The sequence below is a fragment of the Equus asinus genome, chromosome 15, assembly GCF_041296235.1.
Source record: "Equus asinus isolate D_3611 breed Donkey chromosome 15, EquAss-T2T_v2, whole genome shotgun sequence".
Classification (NCBI taxonomy): Eukaryota; Metazoa; Chordata; class Mammalia; order Perissodactyla; family Equidae; genus Equus; species Equus asinus.
Genome location: NC_091804.1, coordinates 7,388,473 through 7,404,786, shown reverse-complemented (window position 1 = coordinate 7,404,786; position 16,314 = coordinate 7,388,473). Strand labels below are relative to the sequence as shown.

Here is a 16,314-nt window from a genome sequence, read left to right as displayed (position 1 = left end):
TGGGGCACTTACCCCCAAACTCCCAGGGACCTCCAGCGCCCCTGGATTAACACCGCCACACCACTCCAATCCCTTCAGAGAACACCCAGCCCAGCACGTCCGGGGACCCAGAGCTGACTCCTGGGGCTGGAGGAGACCCCTCAGGCAGGATGCAGAGGAGGGCAAGGGCCCTGGACCCGCAGGATGCAGAGGGAGGACCTGGCTGGCAGTGGGGGTCGGGGGATACTTCCACCGAGGGCAGCCGCAGGAGGGAGGGTGCTGGGCCTGGCAGGCCGCACATCCTGGTGCCTGCTTTCAGCAGTCTCTGTCCCCACCACCTCCCACCCCCAGGAGCCCTGGCTCCCAGCGCCCCCTGCTTGGGGCAGCACCCACCTCCAGTGGGGCCGAGCAAAGGCCAGTGGCCCTGCCATAGCCAGACACTCACTGTTTTGTCCAGCTGTTCCTGCAATTTCTTCACTGTGTCTTTCTCCTTCGCTAGTTGCTCCTGGGTCGTCTTTAAAAGCTCCTGTAGTTTGGTGGCAGCACGTCCCAGGTCACTTGTCAACTTCTTCTCTTTTTCTAGTCTCTCCTGTGGGTCAGAGGATTGAAGGGATCAGCGTTCATAGGACAGGCAGCAGGAAGGCCACCTGACTATGCCCATGGGGCCCGATGCCCTGGACACTGGGAGCCCCTGAGGGCATCTCCCAGTTACCCAGAAAAGGGCAGTGACGGTGGGAGCTGAAGCCTGCATTACTGTTCGGGCTGTGTCCTGTCTACCAGCGCTGCCCGCAGAGCTTCCTGTGACAGTGGGAACGTTCTCACGCACCCTGTTCAACACAGCAGCCACTGGACACACGTGGTGGCTGCTGAGCACACACAGTGGCTGGGGTGACCAGGGAACTGAACTTCAAAGTTTATTTAAATTTAAAGAGCCACACTGACTAGTGGCTGCCATATGTGACACTGGAGGTCTAGGGACCTCCCCCAATCAAATCAGGCTGGCCCTGCTCGACAGGCCTCTGGATGACTCGTCCCCTGCTCCCACCACAGTGCTGCCGACCAGTGGGGTGGGCTCTCCCTTCCTAGCCCTGGAGCAGGCCCCCCCTACCTTCAGCTCTGTGGCCTCCTCTGCTGCTGAAGCCCCGAGGGGGCCGGTGCTGCGGAGCTTCTCCAACTCCTCCTGCAGCTGGCACGCCGAGCTCTGAGCCTTGGCAGAGAGAGGCAGCGGGATCAGGGGGCACGAACCTGGCAAGCCCACTTGGGGACGGGAGGGTACCCAGGACGACAGTTCAAGCCCGTGCACAGGAGGCAGGGGACCCGCTGCGCAGCCACACGCCCTTGGGAGGTATGAGGCTGGGCGGCCCACGGGTCCTGAGGCAGCCTGTAGACCAGCGCCCACCGGCCTGGCCACACCCCCCACCACCCCTGAGGCACGGAAGCCTCCACGGGCAGGGCCTGACCTCCTGGAACTCGGCTGTAAGCTTCTGCCTCCGTGTCTGTTCATCCTCCAGGCTGGCTTCTGTCCGCTCCAACTGCGTTTTCAGCTGTGGGGTGACACCGCAAACACACTTTGGGAACCTGGTGGAGGACCCTCCTGGGAGCCCGGGCTCCCGGGCACGCTGAGACCTGGGGGCTCCACCTTCTAGCTGCTTCTGGTGCTCCCCTGGCCCTTCCCTGCCTCTGGCTAGCTGGGGTGGCTTCTGTCACTGGCCAGCTGACTGAGTGGTTTCCAGAGGCCCCCTGGGAGACAGTGTCTCAGCCTCCAGCACAGAAGCTGGTGGCTGAAAAGAGATGCTGACGCAATCTCTGCTAACCTCTGGCACTGTCAGTGAGACCCACAGGACAAGGGGGCCTCAGAGCCACCGTGCAAGCCCCCCCGGCCCCATAGCAGCATCCCCACCCAGCAGCCCCGCCACTGCTCCTCTGGTGACACACCCCTGCCTCCTGGCGAGGGCTCTCAGTGGCAGTTACTGGGTCACACACCTAGAGAGCAGAGCAGGCGCGGCCTGCTAGTGGTATCCCAGCAAGGGCCACAGTGGGAGGTCGGACCCCTAACTGCAGGCCCGGCTGCCCCGCATCCCTCTCCCAGCCCCTCTCACACACGCTGTTAGGATCAAGCCCCTGATACCCCCCTGCCTGGCTGCCTTGCCTTCCCTGTCCTTTCCTATGCCCTGCGGCTTCCTCAGAACCTGGGTGACTGCCGCCTGGGGAGAGCCAGGGGGGAAGGAGGGCAGTGGAGGCCACAAGGAGCTGCTCTTCATCCAGAACAGTCCCGCCATCCTGGCGCTCCAATGGGATGGAGGGGACCCACAGGGAGGTTAGTGACAGACATCTGGGGCCCGGCTCACCGCCCTAACCTCGACGGGGTCCTGCTCTGCTGGGGGGGCCTCTGAGGGGGCAGCCCGGGACCCAGCCACGTCACCATCCTCTACGTGGCTCTTCATCTCACTCAACTGCTGCCTGACCTGAAACAGGGAGGGGGGTTCGTGCAAGTACCCCGCCAGGAGCACACTCGCCGCGCCTGCGTGCATACACAGATCCTCGGGGTGGGGGGGCCACAGAGGCTCTCGGCAGCCACAGTCCCCAAGGGGCACCTGGTTTGGTAGCCATGACTTGTGTCAGAGTCCCCATGCAGGTTCACTAGAACAGGGGGGCCGGCGCCACGACCCCTCCTCCCCTGAGCCAAACCAAGGCCTCAGGGCCAACGAGGGGCCCAGGCTGGCCCGACACGGAGACCCATGTGTTGCCCCAAGGCCAGCCAGCAGAGCCCTCCCGGGAGCCGGGAACCCGACGGATGAAGCGCACAGAGCTACGGGATCCCAGAGGAAGTGCCAGGCACCAAGGGGCTCTCCGCAGACATTGTGCCCTGCCCAGATTCCTCCTCCATGACACACTCACTGTTCAGAGCCCTTGTCGGGGTCTAGAAAAGATTATGTGATGCCACTCCGGCCTAATAAGGTATGCCCACCCGTGATCTCCATTGCTGGGGGCGAATGACACAACCTGTCTCCCCCAGTTCCCCAGCCCACTGAACCTCAGATCTGGGGGCAGCAGTGTCCCATGAAGCTGGGGGAAAGCTTCCAGTCAGGGAGTCTGAGGGCGCCCTTAGCATGAGCTCCCCAGGGAACACGGGTGGTCTTGGCCCCCACCAAAGAGGTGCTGCTCTGAGGGACCCCCATGCTTCCCTCCCTCCCAAGAGCCCCCCACGGTGGAGGCCAAACTGTGCAGTTCAGCAAGGACGAGAAACTTGGGGGCGCTCAGGCCTCCAGCCTGCGCCACGCTCCCGCGGCCGGTCCCCCAGCCCAGCTTAGGCAACGGCCTCCGTGAGTGGCCCTCGGGCTCAGGCAGCGACTCGGCCAGGCAGTCCCCACCCTCCACTGCGCGATCCTGGATAAGGCCCGAATTACCAGCGGCGGTACCCAGAGTCGGGAGTGTGGCTGTGTGTGAATGCCAGCCCCACAGACCAGACCTCGGGTCTCCTCACAGAAAACTAGATGTGTACATCTGTACTCAAAGTCTCCCAATTTCTACAAGCTGACAATGAATTCAAGATTTAAAAAAAGACTGTGCAGATCAAACAGAGCACGTCTGTGATCTTTCAGGCTGCTGCTTGCAGCCCCGGCCCCGAAGCTGGTACTGGGACTGACGGTGTCACCTCTGTAAGGCTGGGCTGACCCTGCCAAGGAGCAAGGACTCAGATAGCACACTAAGGCCGAAAACCAGGCAGGCCCGGGGGCCACCCGCACGGCAGGGAGCTTCACACACGGTGAACAGGGCCCCAGGTACGGTCGGGCAGGGCGCAGGCCTGTGGGTCTGACTGGACTGGTCCAAGCCCCCGCTGAGGGGAGAAAAGATCGAGTCCCACAAACAGTGAGGTGTGTGCTGAGAGCCACATGGCGGCCAGGTGCCCAGGCCCGGAGGGGCCTCAGGGGACACTAGAGGGAGTCAAACACCCCAGAGGTCCCAGCACCTTGACGAGGGGCCACACTGCGCCAGGGCAGGCGGGAAGCAGAGCGAGAGGGCCGTGGTCCCGGCAGCCACAGGCCCAGCTCGGGTTTTGGGCAAACGTGCAAGGAGGCTGAGCAAGGCCTGGCCCGAACACCGGCTCGGAGCACACCCCCCACCAGGCTGCTCACGTTTGATGGGACTGGACGTCGATCTCACTCGCACGCAACCCGTGGCGCTCGCCCCCGCCCCACACCAAGCTCACTCACCAGCGCGAGCTCATTGCTCTGTTTCTGGGCTTCACTCTTGGCTGCATCCAGCTGAGACTGAGATTCTAGTAAAAGCTGCCTCAACTTGGAGAGAGACAGGCCCAGGGGGTGGGAGAAGGAGAGAGAAGAGAAAACCAGCTCCTGTGAGTCACACAGCCCTCTACGCCCCCACGGAGCCCACATGGAGGGTGTCACAGGATGGGTGGGCACGCGGGCGCCCACAGCTGCCATCACTTCGTGCAGCTTCGGAGGAAGGACCCTATCACCACACCCCCAGTCTTGGGCCTTCGCAAATGTTTACAGCTTGTCTCTTGAAAACTGAGGCTGAGAGTTGGCGATCAAACCAAAGTGGGGGATGCCAGGTTTGTGCTTTCTGCTCCCGAACACTCAGAAAACAGTATCAGATTAAATCCATCCCCCAGCAACGGTGTTGCCAAGCCAGAGAATTCTCTCACTGCAAGGCTGACCTGGCTCCCCCTGCCCTGCTGGCGGGGCTGTCTTTGGGAAACCTGCCCCGGGACACACCGCTCAGGCGGGCGGCCCAGGGCCTGGGGCGGAAGCCTGAGAGCTCCGGCTGCGGAGGGGCAGCAACTCCGGCAGGCCAGCGGCCCGCGGTACACACTCACCCCTGCCACCTCCTTGGCGTAGCTCTGGCACTCAGCGCTGGCGGCTGCCATGTGCTTCTCCAGCTCCGCCTCCAGGTGCGAGGTGTGTTCCCTCACCTGCACACACACGTCAGAGGCCTCAAGTCAGCCAGAGGAGGGCACTAACCTCAGGGAATAGGGCGATGGGGCAACAAGTCTGGCTGGCCCTGGGACGAGGGTGGGAGGACACCTCCACGGCCCGTCCGCTACCGGACAAACCAAGGCCAGCAGAAGCAAGTCCAGGGCAAGAGAACATCTTACTGCAAACAGTACCCAAACCCCAGCACTCCCGGGTCCCGAGGTGTCCTCAGACCTCAGCAGGCAGGGAGAGGAGAGCTTTTAGATCTACTTGCTAGGTGGATAGCAGGGGTACCTTCTCGAAGGCTAGGCTGACTGTGTGTCTGAAGAGAGGAGTGGGGTCACCTCGCACACCTCCCATGATCCAGGCCACTGCAGATGCCACCGTTTACCAGGGCCAGGCATTCTGCACAGGCCCACAGCATCCCAGGCCCCTCTGAGGCTGTAAACGGCACCCATTAAGGAAAGGCAGGCCTGATGAGATCCCTCAGCCTCTCTTAAGGCATGTGGCCCATGAGAGAAAAATAACTCCAGTGGCCTCTTTGGTAAGCCTTCTCTGTAATAAGGAAAGCAGCTCACTGAGCAGAGCCCCACACATACCTGATCTGAACTTTCAAGTTCTCCTTTTAGCTTCTCTACAATCTCTTCGAGATGCTTCACTGTGACCCGTGACTACAAAGCAAGGGGAAGGCCCGTCAAACATGAGCCCCTGGGGCGATGTGTCTGGGCACACAGCACCATGTCCCCTTACAGACGGTCCTGGGCCCTGAGCAGCGCAGGCTCCTCCTCTCAGGAAGCCCAGTGGTGCCCTGACTGAGCATGATGCAGCCTCTGCCGGGGGTGGGCTGGGTAAGGGGGTCTCCTGAGACTGAGGCGTCAGCTGTCATTCTGCAATCACAGGTCATATGCTGTCACCAGCACCCAGCCAACATGACTCCTGTCTCCCAAGTGACCGCATGATGCTGTCAGCTTTCCCCCTGAACCTCATGGAGTTCTGGCTCCACTGTCTGTCTCGAGTAAGTTCTGCCTGAATTCCTAGCGATGCTTGTGTGGCTGGACCCTGGGGGCTCTTGGAGGGCCCACCCGTACCTTCTGGAGCTCCTCCTCCGTGGCGCTCACTTTGGCCTTCCACACCTGCTCCTCCTCCTCCACACTCTTCTGGAGGTCCTTGAGCATGCCCTCCTGTGGGGACGAGGCACTGAGGCGGGCCCTCTCTGCAGAGGCCCCACCCCACATAAATGCGCAACTGCCTCCTCCTGTCCCCCAGCTTCTCCGTGATGGCTGCCTGGCCACCAGCGTAGCCCTGCTCTGCTTTCGCCCTAGTCAGTGTCATACAGGGAGAGGGTGGGCCACAGCCCGGGGCGGGCCCTCTGGCCAGTGTGTGAAAGCTGGCTGCGGACCACGCAGGAAAACAAGGTCTGTGACCCGAATGAGGCCGTAGGACTCTCTGTGTTGGGTTTGCCAGCAACACCGACCTCAGCAACCCAGGACGAGAAACACAGGACAGCGTCGGTCCAAGTGGGAGGGCAGGACGCAGCACTGGTTCTGGAGCCGCAGAGACAGCGGCTTCAAGCCGGCCGTCAGCTGCACGCCCCCTCTGCCTTTCCCAGACTGTGCCTTGTTATGTCCAAGTGTCTCCATCCCAAGAGCCAGCCCCAAACCTTCAACTCAGCCCTCTCCTCAGCCTGGAAGCAAGGAAGACCTGAGCGCCTCATCCATCCCTTTACCACCCAGCCAAAGAAACGGGGCCTGGAGAGGGGCAGTGATCTGCCAAGGTCACAGAGCCAGTGTTCGAACCCAGGCCTCTTTTCTGAGGGGCCAGGGGCTTTTCCCCACTACCACCTGCAGGCCCTGAAAGCTCCCTCTCCTGGCAGCCCCCTGCTGGAGGCCTGCCAAGAACCTGGCCAGAGGCCCCGCCTCGCGCCTTACCGTCTCCCCCAGGATGGTGCGGTACTGCTCACACTCAGCCTGCAGCGTGCTCTGGGTCTCCTCGGCCTCCCTCAGCTTAGCGGCCAGGTCCTGAGGGCAGATGGCAGAACGGGGCCCAGTTAGTCAAACACAGAGGTTCCTTCCAGCTGCCTGATGAAACTCTGGGCACCCTCCCCTCCCAGGGACAGCGGCAGCCCCGGCAAGAGGGCATGCTGGCAGCCACGCTCACCGAGGAGGGCTCCGTGTGAGCTGACGGCTGCTTCAGCAGCTCAGGGCCTTTCTTTTTGACTTCTTGCAACCACTCGGCGTAATTCTGCAACAAAAATGTGCAAGTTGGCCCCAGCGACATTCCCTGTGAGCAAAGGGTCCTGCAGGAGCTGCCTCCCCGCCTACCTGGTGTGTCAAGTCGGAAAGCGCGGGCAGCAGGGCCAGCAGGGCCTCCTTGGTCTGTGCCTCGGCCAGGCTGAGCTGCTTCTCTGACTCCTCCTGCAGGGGGAGGGCGGCCTTCAGCCTGGAGGTTTTGGGCAGCCCCCTGGGAGCATTCATGGAGATGCCTGGGTCTCTACCCCAGGAGGCTTGCCCTCAGCTCTCCAGGGACAAGGATCAAAAACGACAAGCAGCTCCGTGGGGCTGACTGGGCAGGGGCCGGGCTGTTGAACCTCAGCAGCCAGGGTCTGGCCATCCCGGCTGGAGCCGGGTCAACTTTAAACAGACTCAGCTTGAACGACGGGGGCTGGGGGCTCCACACGGCAGGGGCAGGTTCCTCCCACACCTCCCAGCAGGGATTCTCGCTCAGTGAGTCCTCAACTTCCAAGCTCTCCACATGCGTGTGTGCGTGTGCGAGTGCATATGTGGGCGTTCAAGTTGCTGTGGGAGCCAGAGAAGAGGCGTCTCCCAGCAGCCACCAGCGTTAGGAGCTCCTGCCCGCCGGGAGCGGCGGCCCAGCCACCACACACGGAGGGAGGAGCAGCACACCCGCGTGGCAGATGCAGAAACCAGCTCAGTGGGCATGAGGGCTGGCATGGGTCACGTCTCTCCCAAAGCCTGACACAGGCTGCGGCCACGCCAGGCCAGAGCTGCCATCATCCTCCTTCAGGCTCGCACTCAAAGCATGACAAGGGACTGGAAGAAGGACTGAAGGAGCTACACAGCGAAACCTGGTCAGCAGGACCCCCGAGGCACAGGTAACGCCCCTCCCCACACCCTGGGCTGTGGCCGCAGACTTCTGGCTAAAAGGGAATCTTATCTAATAACTGGTCCCCAGCAGGCTGAATCTGCTGCCAGCCCTGCCACGACCTTGGCATAGCCTGAGCCCGGCAATGGCATTAGGAACTCTGACTGGATTAGAGCTGTTGAGTGGTATTCTGGAACGTGCACACGGAGGACGGCTGATAATCGGATGCCCAGCCTGACCACAGCACCACACGGTCTGGACTCAAGTCTCAGAAGCGATCCTTCCTGGCTCGCCCAGTGGTACACAGACAATGCCCATGGCCTGCTGTGGAGCACTGACTTATAACCACCATTCAGGCTCCATGGTCGTGGGACCTGAGGCAGGAGCCAGAGAACCTGGAAGCCAGCTTCTACCTTTATCTGGCTGCATGACTGCGAGCAAGTCAAGTGACATCTCTGGTCACAGCTTCTACATTTGCCAGAGAAGGCCAGACATGCTCCTGGGTCACCTCTGGGGAGTCTAACATAGCTGCCACAGCAGGACTCGAGGCCAGCCCTCCACCTCCAGCATCGTCGCGGGGCCTCATTTGATACAACCCCCAGGTTTCCTGACACGCTCATGAAAATCAAGGCAAAGCTCCCGATAACAGGACAGATGTCCCTTCTGCATGAACAAGGCTGGGTGGGGAGGGCTGGGGCCCTGGCCTGGCATCAGGGATGAAAACGAGTGGGGAAACAGGGTGGGCAAGGCTGCCACTTGCTGCTGTTGCAGCCGTGTCCCAGGCCAGAGCCTCAGCGCGGGCTCCAGGCGTGATGTGGGGGCCCAGACACTGGGGCGCCCACACTGCCACACCTGGGTGGCATGGGGCACAGGACCAAAACGGACTTCAAGGCCCCAGTGCTCGGGGCTAAAGACGTCCTTCCCCTCTGACTCAATGTAGAGATTAGTCACAGAACCCATCAGGCCGCAATTTCAGAGGGCCTGAGAAAGAAGCAGGATCATTCAGACAAAACCTCAGGGGAGGAAAAGGACAGGAAGAAAGTCCACAGAGACAGCCCCTCTCGGGTTCACTCAAAGGCGGGGGACCAGGCGGGCTTGCTGCCCCATGGTCTCTCAGTCTCTGTCCCCTGATGGCAAAGGACCCAGCTGAGAAAAAGCAATCAAGGGTACACTTCCCCCTTCATCTTAAGGACACATGAAAGGAAGGGAGGGAGAGAGAGGGCAAGAAGGGGGATGCAGGGGCCCCACAGGTCCCTGGTGTGGGTTCCCAGACACCCCCAGGCTGAGGATCTCCGCACACAGTGCGCACTCTGCCAAACTACACAGATGCCGCTAACCGATTCTGACCTTGGCCCGGGTCAGGGAGCGCAGCTTTTCCTCGCAGCCTCTCTCAGCCGAGGCCAGTGCCTCCATCGCCTTCCAGTTCTTCTCTCGGAGGTCCTGGGAGGGGAGACATGGAAAATCTCAGCATCCAGGCGGGGTCAGCCACTGACACGTCCCCAGCGAGCTGCCTGTTGGTCTCAGCAGAGACCACAAAGAGGGCTTGCAGAGGGACACAATGCCCTGTCTCTTGGCCTGTGTCCACTGGGTCTCTCTTGGGCAGCACTGACCCAGGCCAGGTGCCGCAGCCCGCTACGGGGTGGCGCGGCGTGGGGGCGTGAGGAGGCTGAAGGAGGAGAGAAGAGAATCAGCCCAGTTCCTCAGAGAGGACAGGCTCCTACCACTGAACAGCAGGCACTGACCCTTGGCCGGCTCTGGCCAAGCCAGGCACAGGCGAGGGCTTCCTGGAGAAGAGCAGATGGGGTGGCCAGCAAGCCTGGGCTCTGCGAGGGGCGGTGGGCAAGCAGCCGGCGGAGGCAAGGGTGTGTGTATGTGTGATTGTGATGTAGCCAAGGCTCTTCCACACCCCTCACAGAGGAGAAGGGTTTCTCTACCCTCTTCTCCTGATGCCAGCCCCCCACTCTGAGGGAACCACGTGACCCAGGCCAGGTGACACATCCTGTCCCTCTGTGTGGGGGACTCAATGCTCCAGCACGTGACCCAAGCTGACCCAATGGGAGTCAGCCCTGAGGCTTTAGATGGACCTTGGGGGAGGGAGCCCCCAGTCCCCCAAAGGAAGGTGGGCTTTTAGCCGTGAGTAGCACGATGGGACATACAGAGGTAGTTAAGCCCTCCTGACTAGTTCGGGGCAGGTTTGACACAGCAGGCCCACCACCTCACATGCACGCCCCTCGACACTCACGTTGTTCTTCGTTTTCTGTTGCTCGACTGCCTCCTTGAGCTCAGTGGCCTCCTTCTCCAGACACCACACCTGGGACTCCAGCTCCTTGAGGCTGCAGGGAGACAGCAGGCTCACTGGCGGGCTCCAAGGACCTGCAGCCCCCACAGGTCCTGTCTTGGGGTGGGGGGGCACCTTCCTCTGCCAGGCGCCCTCCCAGCCAGGACACCTGTGAGGCTGGGGTCAGTCCCTTCCCATTCCTTTCAACCACCTTGCAGGGCACCAGCTTCCAGGGAAGCCGAAGCAGGCACCCCAGCCCCTCCTCCCACTCATCCCGAGGGCCCAGGGGCTGGGGTGCAGACTTCAGAGGCCACTAGAGTCCCACTTGATGACACTGGCCGCTGGGGCTGCAGAGGTCAGGGCAGCCACTGTGGCCAGGGCAGGCCCAGACAGTCGGGTTTTGGGGAGGCTTTTTCTTCCAGTGAACTGAGCCCTGCTGCCTGGTCTGTGGCACCTGCTCAACCTGGTGCTGCCGTCCCCAAAGAACACATCGGCTGGCCCTTCCCTGTGGCCACATGGGGCCGTGAAAGACATGGGCTGGGCCTGCTCAAGAAGCCGCCTGAGCTACAGACCCATGTGGCACCCTCAAAACTCGGTGCCACTGCCTTCAGCAGTTCACAAAAGGCCACTGGCTCCCCACTTTGTACAGGGGGACCGTCCTCTATCCAAAACCTAACTCTGCTGAGACCCAAAGGATCCCCTCTCAGTTCTGCACCCAGGTCTGAGGAACCAGCCCCGAGGTGACCCCAGACACCATGAGGTTGGTGAAATGTGGGTCCCATCTTGTCCCACTTGTCTCCAGATTCAAGGACCCAGCAGCCTTCATCCACCCTCATCATCTAGAAAATGAGAGGTTGATGCTGCTAGATGGACCTGGCGGGGAGTGAGGGCCCCAGTCCCCCAAAGGCAGGTGGGCTTTCAGCCGCGAGGAGCACGATGGGATGGAAAGAGGTCGCTAAGCCCCCTCCTGACTGGTTCAGGGTAGGTTCTGAGAAACAGGCTTCAAACGGACACTTTAATACGTCATCTTCTGCATTAAGATTTAGGACAGGGAAGGCCCCAGGGACATGAGAAATCTAAAATCCAGAAGTGACCAGCCCAACTAAAGCCGATCTGAAAGCAGAAAAGAAGCCCCACTCGAGGATGCTCCCGCCAGCGGGGCTGCCACCAGCCTCGGGGAAGGGGGCTCTGGCCACTGCCAGTTAGACAGGGACATATATATTTACATTTTTTATCGTGGGCCATGTTCAGAAACTTTTTGAAAAACGCCATTGTAATGCATGTTAGGACTGAACGTAACAATTTCAGCATGGGCCGAGCATGCTGGCTGTCCCCAATCCTATCTGGGAACAGACTCCGCCATGGCGCCACCTCACATTTTTATTCTAAATACAACTTGCATCTGGCCCTGAAGACAGTTGTTGACTTCTTGGATGTTGGTTTCAGGCCCACAAAACCTTAACCCCACCCTCAAAGCTCCGCTGAGACCCCTCCTATTTCTTCCCTCAAGCCCTCTGCCTTACGCAACAGCCTGCCTCCAGCAAACCATCCCAAGAGCATCCCCAAAAGAACAGGCCCTGAGGACAAAGAGTCAGCAGGCCTGTGGCAAGGACACACAGACAATCCCCTGCTTGGTGGAGACTGCCCGAGTTCCAGAACATCTGGGGCTGGATCACCCATCTTTACCCCAGAACAAGATGGCCTGGCCTAGACACAACTTTCAGATAAATTGTCTGAGAAGGAAGTAAAAAAAACAATTTCTGGCAAACACATCTGCATGATGCAAAAAAACGAGATTCAACACTATTTGCAATGTGACTTAAGCACCCTAGTAATTTCCTGTGTGGTCCAAGAATCTGATCTTAAAATACAAGAGCAGAAACCCAGACACAACCTCTCTACCCCGACAAATACCATGAGAAACAAACTTTGCCCATGTTTTCTGGCAAAAAGCGTAAGGGGAAAAGGCAGACACACAGGGTGTGGTTCTGAGTCTTCTACAAGGCATTTTGGGCCCTCTGGGCAGCTGGCTTCTGTCCCCAGCCCCCAAACCACAAAGCCTGAGGGCCAGGGGACATGAGCCACGGCCTAGGGAGGCACAGGGTGGGTGACGCAGCAACAGCAGCAGCCAGAACAAGGCAACCTTGTCAGCTGATGACCCACACATCTGACCATCTGCCTAGGGATGGAGGATACCCTCCGTGCCTTGCCCACATGTGGTTGCCCTGTGAACCCCTAGACACGGCAGCCAGGACCCACCTCCCAAGCCCATGGGCATCTACTTAGGGATGCACATGCCAGAGGTGACAATCCCAAAGACTCCAGCACCCTGACTTGAGCCGCCCCACCCAGGGGGCGGCTCTGGCATTAGCAACAGCAAACAGTCCCTGAGCACGGCCTGGTGCTGGGGCCAGCGTCACCAAGGGAAAACAAGGTCTGCCAGGAGTGAAGTTACCTTGAGGACAACCCTGCAACTTGGTCAGCTCTGAACTGCACTGATAGCCCAAATGTGTGCGAAAGGCCTGCTGACCTCCCAGGTTCTCCATTCTGGGTGTGTAACCATTTCTCCTATTCCATTTATGACCTCAGTCCCTACAATCCCTCACCTTGTAGACATGGACAGAACCTCCGATCAGCTAGTCCTTCCCCATCGACCCCCGTCGCAGGCACCCGCCCCTCTCCACAAAGACCAGTCTTCCTCCCTGAGAGCAGGCAGGAGCTATTTGCAAGGCTGCCTTGCTTCCTGCCCAGGCCTCTCCCCTGTCCTCAGAGTCACTGGAGGGATGGAGGAAAGGCAGGGACCTCTGAAAGGGGCTCTTCCCCAGGGGAACCGTGTGCCTGTTCTCAGCCTAGGGGTCCTGGACTGCCCCGTGCTGAGGCTGCAGCCCTCGGCCTCTGCTTACCGGGCCAGCTGCTGGTCGGCCTCCGCTTGACTGGCCTGGAACGAGAGACAGAAAGCTCTTTGGTCACCATGAGATTTGGCTGGTATGGCAACTAGTCAGGGTGGGGCTCACTTGCTCTCTGCCCTCTCTACCTGGCAGGTCAGGACTCAATGGCGTTCTCCCTCCCCTCCCATCAACCCGCGGGGAGGAGGTGCCAGCTGACCTGGGTGTCCTGGCCATCCCGGGCCTGGCCTGCCTCCAGCAGGGCCTCGATGGACCGGATTTTCTCTGTGAGCTCTGAGTTCTCTGCCCTGGCCTCCTTGAGCTGCCCATGGAGACCGCTCAGCTCCTCGCACTTGCTCTTCACCTCCGCCTCTGATGACTGCAGTTTGCTGTGCAGCTCTGAGGAAAAGGGGAGCAAGAGCGGCTGAGGGGCAGGACAATGATAGAAACCTACAATGGATTTCAGTTGCAGTTTCTAAAAGTTCGTTCTCTAGGAGACTGGCTCATATCGGCTGAGACCAAGTGCATGGGGTCTTCTTGGGGTATCCTTCTCCCTGAGTGACCCCAGACAAGTCCCATGGCTCTAAAGGTCACCCACGTGTCTAGGAGTCTGCCAAGTCTCCCAGCCCTGGTCTCATCCCCAAACTCAGGCTCCGCTGCCTGCCCTTACAAACGGAGCTCTGCTCAGGGAACTCGAACACACCCTTCCCGACCTCCCCGGTCTCCGGGTCACGCTGCCCTGCTTTCCTGCTGCCCCACCCCCCACCCCTCTACACAGCCTGTGGACTCCACATCCACTGTCTGCCAAACCCTTCTCTCAGCAGCACCTCTGGGGCCGCCTGGGCCCAGCCCTGCTGCCTTTGGACTGAGTAACTGCAGAGCCTCATCCCTGGTCCCCTGAGCCACTCCTGCTCTTCCGGTCCATCCTCCACCCAGCGCCGGAGCACCCAGAGTGCAAACAGGATCATGCCATTCTCTGTCTCAAGTGCTCCGAGGGCTCCCATCACACAACACACCACCCAAACTCTTCACAGGGAGGGTCACTGGGCCCTGCCCACCTTGCTCCAGTCATGCTCGCTGACCTTTTGGATCTGTATCTTGTACAGGCCAAGTTCAAGTCCATGCCCATTCTCAGGGGCCCTGTGATGGCCATTTCTGCCCCTTCCTGGTCTTTGTGAGGCTGGTCCCTTCTTGTCATCCAGTCCTTGGCCTAAACATCCCCTCTGCCTCAGAGCAGCCTCCCTGACCACCCAATCTACAGCCACACCTGGCCCATTTAGAGCAGGGCTCCACAAACTAAGCCCATGGGCCACCCCTGGCCCACCATTGTGAAGAAAGCTTTACTGGAACACAGCCAGTCTGTCTGTTTAGATATGAGCTAGGGCTGCTTTTGTGCTCTGGCAGCAGAGTGGGGCAGCTGTGCCAGATACTGTCTGGCCACAGAGCCAAAAACATTTACTATCTGGCCCTTCACAGAAACAACTGGCCGACGCTGCTCTAGGTCACGTAAGCTATTTGAAACCTGTAGAGTGCAGGGCTGAGACCCGCTCGATGTGTGTCTGTCTACCTATGTCTGTCTTCCCTGCTAGAAGACAGCCCTGCCATGGCTGCTTCACTCTTGGCCAAGCCCTAGGTGCCCACGACAGTGCACAGCCCATGGCAGTCATTCAGGAAATACTCTGGTGAGCAAGTGACTGTCGAGCTGTCACTGGCACCATCTGCCCTATTTCTCTAGGAGCCCTCAGTACCCCTGACTTTGCCACTCTCTCCTGATTGGGAAGGTGACTTGTGAGCCCAGGGGGACTATAGGCCCACCTTCCAAACCTGCCCGCTTGGGCTAAAGGAGCCAGGTGGGCCACAAAGGTCTAGGAGTCAGCCAAGAAGGTCAGCAAGGGCCTCAGGAGTGCCTCAGCTCACCCACAGCCAGGGCTCCAGGTGCCCGACCCCCCAGGCTCCGCCCCCACATCCATCCTTCGTGGGCTCCGCCCCTTTATCCAGCCCCTCCCCTGATAGGATGCAATCCCTGCCTCCAGACTTCCTCAGGGGCAGGTGCAGGGTTCCCGGGCACAGACCCCACGGGAGCCTCAGAGCTGAGCCGCCACCCTCACCAGCCATCTGCTGCTGCTGCTCCTGGGCCTTCTCGGCATCCGCCCGCAGGCTGGCGTGGCTGGTCTGCGAGCGGCAGAGCTCCCGGCTCACCTCGTCCAGGCGCTTCTGCAGGGCCTCCTCACTCTCCTTGTGAGACACCTAGGGACCGCAGAGGGAAGCAGGCCATGAGGATGCAGGACAGAGGCCGGACCCTCACCTGGCTCGGAGGTCAAGGAGGGCAGAGCGCTCTTTACACCATGCCATCATACCTGGACAAGCTTTATAAAACCCTTCTGGATTTCTAAAGTCAGTTCGTCCACTGCAGAAGGCCAGCGGGCCACACCCAGCCCGGCCCTGAAGAGTGGGCTGATGGTGAAGGGCAGTCACAACAAAGAAAAAGCCCCACTTTCACTGCAGTGTGACACAGACAGATGCTTCCTGAGACGAAACCTCCAGTCTAACCCGGAGAGCTCCTGACTGGGACCTTATAAAGCTCACATTTATTGAGCTCTTTTGCTGTGAAAGGCACTGTTCTAGACATTCTGTGTGTGTCACTGTGCTTAATCCCCAGCCATCCCGTGAAACAGATATTACAGTCAAGCCCACGTTACAGATGGGGAAATTGAGGCTCTAAAATCTGGCAGTAGACACCAGGGGCCTCACTGTCAATGCCATGAGGGCCAACAAGGCAACCGCCCACCCTGGCCTCGCTCAGTACTGGTGGTCAGTCACTCTAGAACTTTGGTGTCAGAGGGGAAAGAATCTACTCTCATGTGGCCCCAGGCTGAGGACAAGGACCCTAAGTCCTGAGAGGGTAAGAGATGCTTAGAGTTTGGGGCTTACTGGTGAGAGACAGGCCCAGGCCTTGGCTCCACGCTGGGTCCCTAGAAATGGCACACATGATGGTGACAACCTGGGCCAGAGTGGAGGTACCAGCCCCAGAAGCAGCAGAACTATCCGCGTGCCTTTAAACACATAGTCACGGCCAGGCCCCCCGCAGTGGTTCTGATCTCAGTGGTCTGGGTGGGCCTGCTTTACATGAAAA

At 60.0% G+C, this 16,314-nt stretch overlaps 1 protein-coding gene across 4 annotated transcripts in view; it reads right to left on the bottom strand.

Moving 5' to 3' along the window:
• The window catches only part of RRBP1 (ribosome binding protein 1), a 62,127-nt gene that overhangs the window by 622 nt on the left and 45,191 nt on the right, over positions 1-16,314 (bottom strand). For 3 of the 4 annotated variants that reach the window (XM_044747908.2, XM_070485529.1, XM_070485528.1), the window contains 16 exons: positions 15,290-15,428; positions 13,402-13,580; positions 13,200-13,234; positions 10,261-10,351; positions 9,366-9,458; positions 7,238-7,330; positions 7,074-7,157; positions 6,845-6,934; positions 6,005-6,097; positions 5,516-5,587; positions 4,820-4,915; positions 4,194-4,277; positions 2,337-2,444; positions 1,440-1,523; positions 1,088-1,186; positions 425-568 (listed from right to left, as the gene is read on the bottom strand). In XM_044747908.2, the coding sequence (XP_044603843.1) occupies positions 425-568; positions 1,088-1,186; positions 1,440-1,523; positions 2,337-2,444; positions 4,194-4,277; positions 4,820-4,915; positions 5,516-5,587; positions 6,005-6,097; positions 6,845-6,934; positions 7,074-7,157; positions 7,238-7,330; positions 9,366-9,458; positions 10,261-10,351; positions 13,200-13,234; positions 13,402-13,580; positions 15,290-15,428 (1,584 nt within the window). The remainder of the gene's footprint in view (positions 1-424; positions 569-1,087; positions 1,187-1,439; positions 1,524-2,336; positions 2,445-4,193; positions 4,278-4,819; positions 4,916-5,515; positions 5,588-6,004; positions 6,098-6,844; positions 6,935-7,073; positions 7,158-7,237; positions 7,331-9,365; positions 9,459-10,260; positions 10,352-13,199; positions 13,235-13,401; positions 13,581-15,289; positions 15,429-16,314) is intronic. The other variant, XM_070485530.1, reaches the window with a different exon arrangement.